Here is an 11,256-nt window from a genome sequence, read left to right as displayed (position 1 = left end):
CATTCATCAAAAGCCATTTAAACAACACAGATAAAGTGGTTCCCATCTAATAGATAATATCCATTCATCTCCAGACACAGTACAGAATCATCCTAAGATATTTTCTTCCTATCATCTAAATATTACACAGTTACATACAAGAATAGAAAAAAACAGGTATGAAAACATATGAAAATTCATAGTAAAAATAGGCTTCCCTTTCCATCCTGGAAGATATTAGCAGTTTTCAAGTAAAAGGTACTTTCTCCAAGATGAGACTTGAGGGCCAGTAAATAAAACAACAAAGACAAGGATACGTGTGGCTCTAGTGTAAGAGATGAGTTCCAAAACAGATTCCCCAGAGATTGAAGCACAGTTAAGAAAGTCAGGGGAATAGACTTCTTCAGGATGGTGAGTATGTGGTTGGTTCTTACTACTGCTATAAGAAATTACTGCACATGGGATAGCTGAATATAATACAATTTCACTACCCTATAGTCTTGGAAATTGGAAATTGGAAAAAAGTTGCACCAAAAAAAACCCCAAGGTGTTAGAAGAGCTACTTTTCTTCTGGGGCTTCTAGGAGGAGATCTGTTTGTATTTTCAAGGTTCTGACAAAAGGCTACATTCCTTGGTTCCTGGCTTCCTTCCATCTTCAAAGACAACAACAACCTGTCTAGTTTTCTCTGCTGTTTCACTGACACAGACTCTTCTGCCTCCCTCTTCCACATCTAAAGTATGCTTGTGGTTACATAAGCCAGGATAATCCAGCATAATCTTATTTTAAATTCTGGTGATTAGCAACCTTAATTCCATTTTAAACCGTAATTGTCCTTTGCCAGGTGACATAACATGTTACATGTTCAGTAGGACATAGACATCATTGGGGTAGAGCTACTTGTCAAACACAATGAGGATTCTGTGTGACTGACTTTTAAAATGGACAGCACACAACATCATTAACTGTAGGACTAACCACATTACTCTGTCCCATGCAGCAGGCAGGGAGAGGGGTTTAACAGTAGAGAAAGGATGTGAGGATGAAAGGGAGAATTCCAAAACAACCAGATTTGTGTCTTAGTGAAGTGAATGCAAGGACAGGGGATACTGGGTCCCCCTGAGAATGACTGGCAAATGAAGGCATGTAATATGGCAGGTGGCTGAAATCCAAGCTGATGGGAACGCCTGCTACATTTCCAGACAACCAAGTATCATGAGGACGTGCATGTGCCTTTTAAGAGATGTGCCATAGAATGAAAAGAAACCAGGACCAAGTCAACCCTACCTGGTGCCTAACGCTTGGCTATTGGGCAGCAAAAAGAAAGGACTGTGTGATCCTGACAGGGAAAGGCCCTCATTTATGAGCAGCTGGTGACAGCACAATGTCAATTGGAATGAGAAAAAGCAGCCTGGCAGAATGAATGCCTCTTGGTGTAGACCAATGGTTAGTTCCCTAGGGTTAGAGGTCAGGTCTAGGCAGTGGTGGGGCCTTTCTGTGAGCTCCCACCCAGTTCACTTAAGAGCAGGTGACACTCCACAAAGCAGTGACACACAAAAGCCATGGAGGGCCACCCTAGACCTCCAGGGCAACCTGGCCCGAGACCCTCCACTTCAGAGCCTGCAGACCAGACACCCTTCCCCTATTAACGTCCAGGAAGGGGGAGCGGGAAAGCGAGTCAGAGTGTGGGGTGCAGACATACCAAGGGGCAGCTTGGTATCCATCCGCTGTTCCTCCAGCACTGCAGTTCCCAGCCCCCGATCCTGCCCCTCGCCCCTCGCCGCCCGCTGGTACCCGAATTATAGCAACACCAGAAATGTGGTGGTGGTCTCCATATTAGGGTCCGCGGGGGCCCTACCACCTACCGAGGCAGCCCGGTGCTAGCCCGCCCCTCAGGCTCAGGATCCTGGTGGCCCCGCCCACCTCTGGTCGGAACTACGGTGGGCCCGGGAGGGGGCGTCGAGCACTTCGCGCCGTATCCCTCCGCCCCCTTCCCGACACCCTCGAGGCGAGCGGTTCTTGCCGCATCCTGCGTAGCCCCTGCCCAGTTTGCTGCAGCGGCGGGCGTGGGGGGCGGGCCGCCTCTTTGCAATTCTGATCGCACGGAAGGCGGTGGGAATCCGGGCGAGTGAGCAGCCAGAGCAGAGCAGAGACCCAGCAGAGGAGAGGAGAGGAGAGGAGGGGAGGCCGACGACCTGGGCCCTGAGCCTGGGAAGGCAAGTGAGGGTGTGTTGGGGGGTGCGTGGGTGGTCCCCCTCTGTTGACCAGCTGGCAGCCTGTACCCCAGACCCTGGCAGCCCGGCAAGGAGGAGGCGACTCGGTTGGAGCCCGTCCCCGAGGAAGGTGTGCAGTGCCCGGGAACTGGGACCCCTGGAGATGAGGGGGAGGTGGCCACTACAGGCTGGGTCAAGGATGGAGGGGGTGGCCAGAGCGGCACCATCAGGTAGTCTGTAGGTGAACCGCGCTGACCACTTCCCAGCCAGCTCTCCAGGTGCCCGTGCGCCGCCCTCACCGGTGTCTGCCCCCAGTGAGGGCTGTGGGGGGAGGCTGCTGCAGAAGGAATGGCGAAGTGGGAGATGGGCTGGGGGGTGCCCGGGAAGGCCGCTGGGGACAGGGGCTGTGTAGAGCCCTTTGCCCAGCCGGCGGGCGGTGGGTGGCGTTTGTTACTCCAGCCCTGATTCCCGTAAGGTGCTCGTTGGGCCCCGCGTCCGGGGTGCTGTGCCTTCCCACAGGCTCCAAGTTGATGTCAAAGTCTCCTGTCTGCGCGGTAGGTCTGGCATATTCTGACAGGCTACAGTGAGCATCTGTAGAAGAGAGGCTTGAGAAAAAGGAGGATTTCGAAAATGGCCTGGATTTCTGGAGGTGTGTAGGGTTTGGGGGGCAGGCATCAGGCACTGACTGGAGACCCAAATCGGGGTGGGGTGACTTCGACCAGAGCAGGTCTGGCATCCAGAAACACTGCTCATCTTCCCCTCTCTAACAGCCTTCCAGGCACTTCCCCCATCTTCCTTCCCAACCCTGGCCAGGTGGGGGCAAAAAAAGATGGGCTTTGGAGGTGGGAGTGATGAGAGTCATATTTGCAAATACTACTTCACAACCTGCTTTCTAGAATATGCGACACCCTTCCCCCATTTTATGCTGCGCAGAGCAAGGGGATATAGTGCACCTAGTGGTGAATCCTCAGAACTGGAGAAGGGAGTAATGGGAAGACTATGACGTCAAGAGAAGGAGTTGTTATCTCTGGCAAACTGCAACAGGGCCTCAATGAGAAGAGAATATTCCACCAGCAGGACCCTGAATGTTGAAAGACAGATAATATGGGGACTTCTGTCCTTGGCGTTGATCTGTCCCAACTGCTTAAGTGCTCAACTGCTGCCCTCATTTCCTAACTGTCTTACCTTTTTGTGTGTTTCTCATCCTTAGGCCTGCTTTAAGGCTGGTCAGTTCTGCAAGAAAGGAAAAGAGGAGGACACTGGCTCAAACCTCTGGAGTTTGGTGAGAAAGAGGGGAATGCAGGGGGTAGCTATAGAGGAAGAGCATGGCAGGTGGCTTTAACCCAAGTGGGTGAAGGACTCTTTCTACTTTCTGCTAGATTTGCACATTGCCACAGCATCCCTTGTCCATTTCTTGCAGGAAAATTAGGAATATTGAGGTAGGTGTAGATTGGGCTATGATGGGAGGAGAAGACCTGAGAACAGGAACCACTGGACAGATTGGACCCTTGAATGGAAGACAGATATTTGTCTCAGGGCTAATATGTGTGCCTCTCTTCACAGCAGTGAAACTCTATTTTTTCCTATGTGTTTATTTGTCTGTAGGAACCCTTGCTGTTGATTGTGGGGCTTGACACCACGTGAACAAGAAAAGGAGGGGGAAATTTCACCACATCAATGAAGGTTGGTATGAGAGTGGGTACACTTTGGGTAGGGTATTAAAGACCACAGCTGGTCTGGGACTGATCAGGGTCTAGTCTGGGGACTCCTCAGCCCCTCCCATATCCAGCACACTTTCCTGCATCCCTGTACTTGTTTTGTAGCAGGCAGCAGGGCCTGAGAGACTTTCTCATAACCCAGCTGTCGCACTCAGCATCAACACCAGTCTCTGTGTAAGTCTCTGCATGGGTGAAACAACTGGAAGAGATTCAAAGCCCCATTTCATTCTCTCTTCCCAGATCCACCTCTAGTGGCAGCTTTGGTGGTGCTGGGGTTGCTGCTGACTACCACCCTCAACAAGTTCTACACCCACCCAAGAGCCATTCATCTTCCCCCAGCTTGCTTGCACCTCTTCTGCACTTTGTCTCACCCACTGAGTCTGTGTGTGGGGAGGTGGCTGATTGACTCTAACTCTTGTTGCCAAACTCATATCCTAAATTACCAAAAGATCGGCGTGTAAAGCAACAAACCTGTGACACATCTGTGATCAAGGTTGAGACTGAGGGAGGACTATTTAACTGCGTAATCTCTGTAACTTGTATCATGACTGGTGCCGAGATTGAGCCTAGTTCCCAGGCTAAGCCTGAAAAGAAGGCTGGGGAAGAGGTTGCAGTTGGGGCTGAGAGAGAGAACGAAGTCCCTCTTGTGGTCAGGCCCAAGGTTAGGGCCCAGGGAACTACTGGAGCAAGGCCCAAAACTGAGACCAAGTCTGTGCCTGGGGCCAGGCCCAAAACTGAGGCCCAGACAATGTCTGGGGCAAGACCCAAGACTGAGGCTCAGGCAATGACTGGGGCCAGACCCAAAACTGAGACCCAGGCTATGGCTGGGGCAAGGCCCAAAACTGATGGCAGGGCAGTACGTGGAACACGTCCTAAGGCTGAGACTAAGGCAATTCCTGGGACAAGGCCCAAGAATGAAGTACATGCGTGGGCTCAGACTGACTTTGCAGCTGAGGCAATGTCACAGGCAGAGGGAGTGTCCCAGACTAATGCTGTTGCCTGGCCACTGGTCAGTACTGAGTCTGGGTCAGTTAGTAAATCTAAGGGCCTCTCTATGGATAGAGAACTATCTAACATGGATTCTGAAACCTTTCCTGGCTCTCAAGGTCAGAAAGGAATCCAATCCTGGTTTGGACCAGGGGATGAGACTAACATGGGGTCTTGGTGCTATCCTAGGCCCAGGGCCAGAGAGGAGGCCTCGAATGAGTCTGGATTTTGGTCAGCAGATGAGACTTCTACTGTGTCTTCTTTCTGGGCTGGGGAAGAGACCAGTATCAGATCATGGCCCAGGGAAGAGGCCAATACCAGATCCAGGCACAGGGCTAAACATCAGACTAACCCCAGGTCCAGGCCCGGATCCAAGCAAGAACCTTACGTTGATTCCTGGTCTGGGTCTGAGGATGAGGCTGGCAACCCATTCGGGTTTTGGGCTGGAGAAAATACCAATAACTTGTTCAGGCCTAGAGTCAGGGAAGAGGCAAATTTTAGGCCCAAGCTCAGGACAAAGAGAGAGGACTGTTTTGAATCTGAGTCTGAAGATGAGTTTTATAAGGAGTCCTGGTTTATGCCTGGAGAAGAGGCTAATAGTAGATTCAGGCACCGAGCCAAGGAAGAGCCTAATACCATCCTGAAACCTAGGGCCCGGAAGGATGTTCGTAACGGTGATAGAGTCAAACAAGAGCCCAGGTTTGAGGAGGAGGTCCTTATTGGATCCTGGTTCTGGGCGGAAAAAGAGTCCAATTTGGAGGCTGGAGCTTCAGCAACCTGTGAGTCTGAGCCAGGGGCTGAAGAGGGGGCCATTGGTGGATCCTTGTTCTGGGCTGAGGAAAAGTCCAGCTTGGGGGCTGTGGCTAGGGAAGAGGCCAGGCCAGAGTCTGAAGAAGAGGCCGTATTTGGGTCCTGGTTCTGGGATAGAGATGAGGCTTGCTTTGACCTAAATCCTAATCCTGTTTACAAGGCCAGTAACCGATTCAGAGATTCAGCTGAGGAGGAGCTTAATACATCCTCTAGGCCCCAAACCTGGGATGAGGTTACTGTTGAATTCAAACCTGGTCCTTGTCATGGGGTTGGCTTCCCTTCCACTAACCCATTTAGAATTCCTGAAGAGGCTTCTGAAATATTTGAGGCAAAGCCCAAACAGGCAGAACTTAGCCCTGAAGGGGAAGAGCAGGAATCTGCTCTGCCTGACTCTGAGTTCCCCTTTCAGTATGACCCTTCCTACCGGTCAGTCCAGGAAATTCGAGAGCATCTTAGGGCTAAGGAGAGTGCAGAGGCCGAGAACTGGTCCTGCAACTGCATACAGTGTGAGCTTAAAATTGGTTCTGTAGAGTTCGAAGAACTCCTTTTGTTAATGGACAAAATTCGTGATCCTTTTATTCATGAAATATCTAAAATTGCAATGGGTATGAGAAGTGCTTCTCAATTTACCCGAGATTTCATTCGAGATTCTGGAGTTGTCTCACTTATTGAAACCTTGCTCAATTATCCGTCCTCCCGAGTTAGGACAAGTTTTCTGGAAAATATGATTCACATGGCACCACCTTATCCAAATCTAAACATGATTGAGACATTCATATGTCAAGTGTGTGAGGAAACCCTTGCTCATGGTGTGAATTCCCTTGAGCAGCTAACTGGAATAAGGATGCTTAGACACCTTACTGTGACTACTGACTATCACACACTGATTGCCAATTATATGTCTGGGTTTCTCTCCTTATTGACCACAGCCAATGCAGGAACAAAGTTTCATGTTCTGAAAATGCTACTGAATTTGTCTGAAAATCCTGCTGTGGCAAAAAAACTATTCAGTGCCAAAGCTCTTTCAATATTTGTGGGTCTCTTTAACATAGAAGAGACAAATGAGAATATACAAATTGTTATTAAAATGTTTCACAATATCAGTAACATCATAAAAAAAGGAAGGATGTCCTTAATTGATGATGATTTCAATCTTGAGCCACTTATTTCTGCATTTCGTGAATTTGAGGAGTTAGCTAAGCAACTACAAGCTCAAATAGACAATCAGAAAGATCCTGAGGTGGGACAACAAAGCTAATATGATTAATCACCTGCCGCTTATCAGCCTTATGTTCCCAAAGAGACCTGAGTAGTGCTTTGGTGTTCATAGTCTGGTTTCATGTTGTAACTTATATATTTCCAATGCTGATGTTAACTTTGTCAAACTCTTGTTCTGCGCTGGATCATTTTGTGAATGCCAAATGAATTCTTAGAGCTGTAAACATTGTTGATACTTGTCTTGTCCAGATTGCAATATTTTTCAGTATTAAGCTTCCAATGAACGGAATCACTGGAGTAAGCTACCCTGCTATTCGTTGTTTAAATATATGGTTCTCTATTTGAGTCTGTTTTCAATAAAGTTGTGTGTTAAAATTGGCATTAATGACCCTTCATTTTAAAAACCAGGTGCACATACATTGTGCACACTTACTAACAAAGCTAATTACTATTATACCAAATATAAGCTCATTAGAAAATCTCATCCTTTGAGTTTAAGAAGGGAGAGATTACTGTAAACTCTGATAACCTGAAGAATGTTTCAGAGAAGAACTCACTTAAATTGGTCACTGAAAGGTAGGACAAGGAAGTAATTAGGTCATTCTTGGAAGTTGGCAGTGGTAGTGTAAAGAAAACTGTAATTGGAAAATCTGCCAGTAGCATGGATTTACTCTGTCTGCATGAAATAGGTAAAAGTTTGGTGAGAAATGCATTTGGAAATTTGGGATGAGGCCAGTCTGAGGAATTAAATATGCCGAATCTGTACATTTTACAGTTCAAAGTACAAGTGCTGTTTCAATACCATGTAAAGGCTGAAAGAGTAGTGCACCAATCAAATTGAGTCAGGAGTAGGATTTCTTTTATGTTTGTAGACCAAGTAAAGTGGTAAGGAAATACCATGTAGCAGCTGAAATTAGTTTATTGACATGAAATTATATTGATTCTAAAGGCCAGGCGCCATGGCTCACGCCTGTAATCCTAGCACTATGGGAGGCCTAGGCTGGTGGATTGCCCTGAGCTCACAGGTTCAAGACCAGCCTGAGCAAAAGTGGGACCCCCGTCTGTAAAAATAGCCCGGCGTTGTGGGTGCCTATAGTGCCAGCTACTCTGGAGGCTGAGGCAAGAGAATTGCTTCAGCCCAGGATTTGGAGGTTGCTGTGAGGGTGACAAAGTGAAACTCTCTCTCAAAAAAAAAATGGTGGTGCCCATGGTTGGGTGGGTAGGGCACCAGCCACATAAACCAAGGCTGGTGCGTTTAAACACGGCCTGGGCCAGCTAAAGCAACAATGAGAACTGCAACAACAATAAAAAAAAATAGCCAAGCATTGTGGCGGTTGCCTGTAGTCCCAGCTACTTGGGAGGCTGAGGCAAGAGAATTGTGTAAGCCCAAGAGTTTGAGGTTGCTATGAGCTGTGACAGCATGGCACCTACTGAGGGCAATAGAGTGAGACACCATCTCAAAAAAAATTCTATTGATTATATTAGGTGAAACAGAGAAGAATGTGACATCACATAGAAAACTAGATCGCATATTAAAATGTGTGTAAATAGACACAATTTCTATGCAATTTCAATGACTTTCTAAACTTCCTATATTCCACCGTCTTGACTAAAATATACCATGTTAAAAAATTATCAGGGATTGGGTGGCACCTATGGCTCAAGGAGTAGGGCACTGTCCCCATACAACGAAGGTGGCAGGTTCAAATCTGTTCCCCACCAAAAACTGCAAAAAAAAAAAAAAATTATCAGGGATAGGCTTTGGGAAAGTATAAAAATTAGTAAGATAGGCTCATCACCTGTGGCTCAGGCTGCTAAGGCGCCAGCCACATACACCTGAGCTGGTGGGTTTGAATCCAGCCCAGGCCTGCCAAACAACGATGATGGCTACAACCAAAAAATAGCCGGGCATTGTGGCGAGCACCTGTAGTCCCAGCTATTTGGGAGGCAGAGGCAGGAGAATCGCTTGAGCCTGGTGGTTGAAGTTTGCTGTGAGCTGTGATCGACGGTACTCTACCCAGAGTGACAGCTTGAGGCTCTGTCTCAAAAAAGAAAAAAATTAGTAAAATAAATACAAAATTAGCACACTTACATTTAGTGCTTTCAGTTATAGACTGCATGCTGGAAAGTATAAAGTTACATAAATGAAAAATAACTAAGTGTTATAAAGTTTTAGAGGTGAAATCATTTAATAAAGTTGTAAATGAATGAGATTTTAGAAAGACTAGCTTTTTTTTTTTTTCTTTTTGAGACAGAGTCTCACTTTGTCACCCTCGGTAGAGTGTGGTGGTGTCACAGCTCACAACAACCTCCAGCTCTTGGGCTAGGGCGATTCTCTTGCCTCAACCTCCCAAGTTGCTAGGACTACAGGCACCCGCCACAATGCCCGGCTATTTTTGTTGCAGTTGCCACTGCTGTTTTAGCTGGCCAGGGCCAGGTTTGGACCATCACCCTCGGTATATAGGGCCAGTGCCCTACCCACTGAACCACAGGTGCCAACCAAGACTAGCTTTTTATATGAAGTGTTTTCAATAAAAAGTTACCAAGGTTGCTAAGTTTATATTAGTCTGTTCATGGTACAAAAATGGTACTTTTCACATGATAAGTACATTCCTTTTGAGGTGACAAAGTTGCAGAGCTAGTGGCAATGGCTGCACAACAGTGAGAATGTACCACTGAATTGTATGCTTTAAAATGGTTAAAATGGTAAATTTTATGTGTATTTTGGGAACATTTTTTAAAAACACACTTGCTGGGTGCAGTGGCTCACGCCTATGATCCTACTACTCAGGGAAGCTGAGGCAGGTGGATCCCTTGAGCTCAGGAGTTCAAAACCAGCCTGAGCAAGAGTGAGACCTCGTCTCTAAAGACAGCCAGCACTGTGAGGGACACCTGTAGTCTCAGCTACTTGGGAGGTTGAGGCAAGTGGATTGCTTGAGCCCAAGAGTTTGAGGTTGCCGTGATCTATGATTCTGCAGCACTCTACCAAGGTCCACAAAATAGGACTCTGCCTTCAAAAAAAAAAAAAAAATAGAAAGAAAGAAAGAAAAAACTCCCATAACTTCAGGCAGGAGACTTTTGAAAAGTAAGGTATGGAATTGATTTGGAGAGGGAATTCAGACTTGTAAGAAATACTGAGTGTTTTTAGTAATGGTGAAATGTCTGAGGCTGCTGTAAATTTTCCAAAAAGTGAAATTAAGACTCATGTAAAGTGGGTGGCACCTGTGGCTCAGTGGGTAGGGTTCTGGCCCCATGTACTGAGGGTGGTGGGTTCAAACCCAGCCCTGGCTTAACTGCAATGAAAAATAGCCAGGAGTTGTGGCAGGCACCTGTAGTCCCAGCAACTTGAGAGGCTGAGGCAAGAGAATTGCCTAAGCCCAGGAGTTGGAGGTTGCTGTGAGCTGTGACACCATGGCACTCTACCGAGGGTGACAAAGTAAAACTGTCTCCAAAAAAAAAAAGATTCATTTAAAGTAAAAATGAGCACGTGAAAGATTTTTTTCATAATTAATGAACAACCGCTAAGATCATGAAAACAGTTGAAGCAGATGTGTGTATGCAACGTATACAATATAAAGATATAAAAATATATATTATATTAAATTGCATAGATATTGAAAATTAAATGGTAGCATCATATATCATTAGATATAAAAAATGGTTAATATCTTACAGGGCAATAATTTGAACTTTTAAGGTTTTCTGTTCCACTGTACAGAAATCATTTATATATTTATTGAACAAATAATCTACAAGTTAACATCAGTTACTACATAGTTGAAAAGTAGCTCAATCAGTAGAAAGCCCAGCACTGTACTGAAATAATATTCAGTAACCTACATTAACTTTACCCAAGTTTCATATAATTTTTCTGACAGGGTAACATGCTTCTTCCCCCACCTGATCATAGTATGCTAAGGTTTATAGAAGTAGAGCAAAGTGACAGTTCTGCCTCCTTTCACAAACCAGAAGTGATAGCAGGGATCATCCTGGTGGTGGAGATTGGAATTTAAATGTTTGCTTTGAGCATCATTATTTTTTAAGACAGATCGTGTGTGTGTGTGTGTGTGTGTGTGTGTGTGTGTGTGTGTTTTCATGTCCCCTCATGTACAAAATCTCTTCATCTCTAAAATCCTCCTGGAGTGTTTGTTCCTCCCCAGTCAGCGCTCCTGCCGAGTAAGGCCCAGGCTTAGGGCTGGAAGCTTCCTTCCAGCTGTCCCCTTTCACCAGTCAGGAGCTTCAGGGTCTTCTAGCAAGCAGCTCAACCGCAGGGGCTCAACTGCCATCCTGGAGCAAGGCTGCCTGCCTCAGACAAGCTGACTGCGCGGTCATG

General features: G+C 46.6%; 1 protein-coding gene across 1 annotated transcript; it reads left to right on the top strand.

Moving 5' to 3' along the window:
- Positions 1-2,721: 2,721 nt before the first annotated feature.
- On the top strand, positions 2,722-7,304 carry GPRASP2 (G protein-coupled receptor associated sorting protein 2). The gene is made up of 4 exons (XM_003803510.3): positions 2,722-2,839; positions 3,401-3,472; positions 3,796-3,873; positions 4,149-7,304. Exon 4 carries the CDS (start codon positions 4,453-4,455, stop codon positions 6,961-6,963), a length of 2,511 nt encoding a protein of 836 aa, XP_003803558.1. The 5' UTR covers positions 2,722-2,839; positions 3,401-3,472; positions 3,796-3,873; positions 4,149-4,452; the 3' UTR covers positions 6,964-7,304.
- Positions 7,305-11,256: the final 3,952 nt, after the last annotated feature.

This window comes from Otolemur garnettii, unplaced genomic scaffold (genome assembly GCF_000181295.1).
Source record: "Otolemur garnettii isolate 467f Iridium unplaced genomic scaffold, OtoGar3 scaffold00319, whole genome shotgun sequence".
NCBI classification, from domain to species: Eukaryota; Metazoa; Chordata; class Mammalia; order Primates; family Galagidae; genus Otolemur; species Otolemur garnettii.
This window is presented reverse-complemented; position numbering and strand designations above follow the sequence as displayed.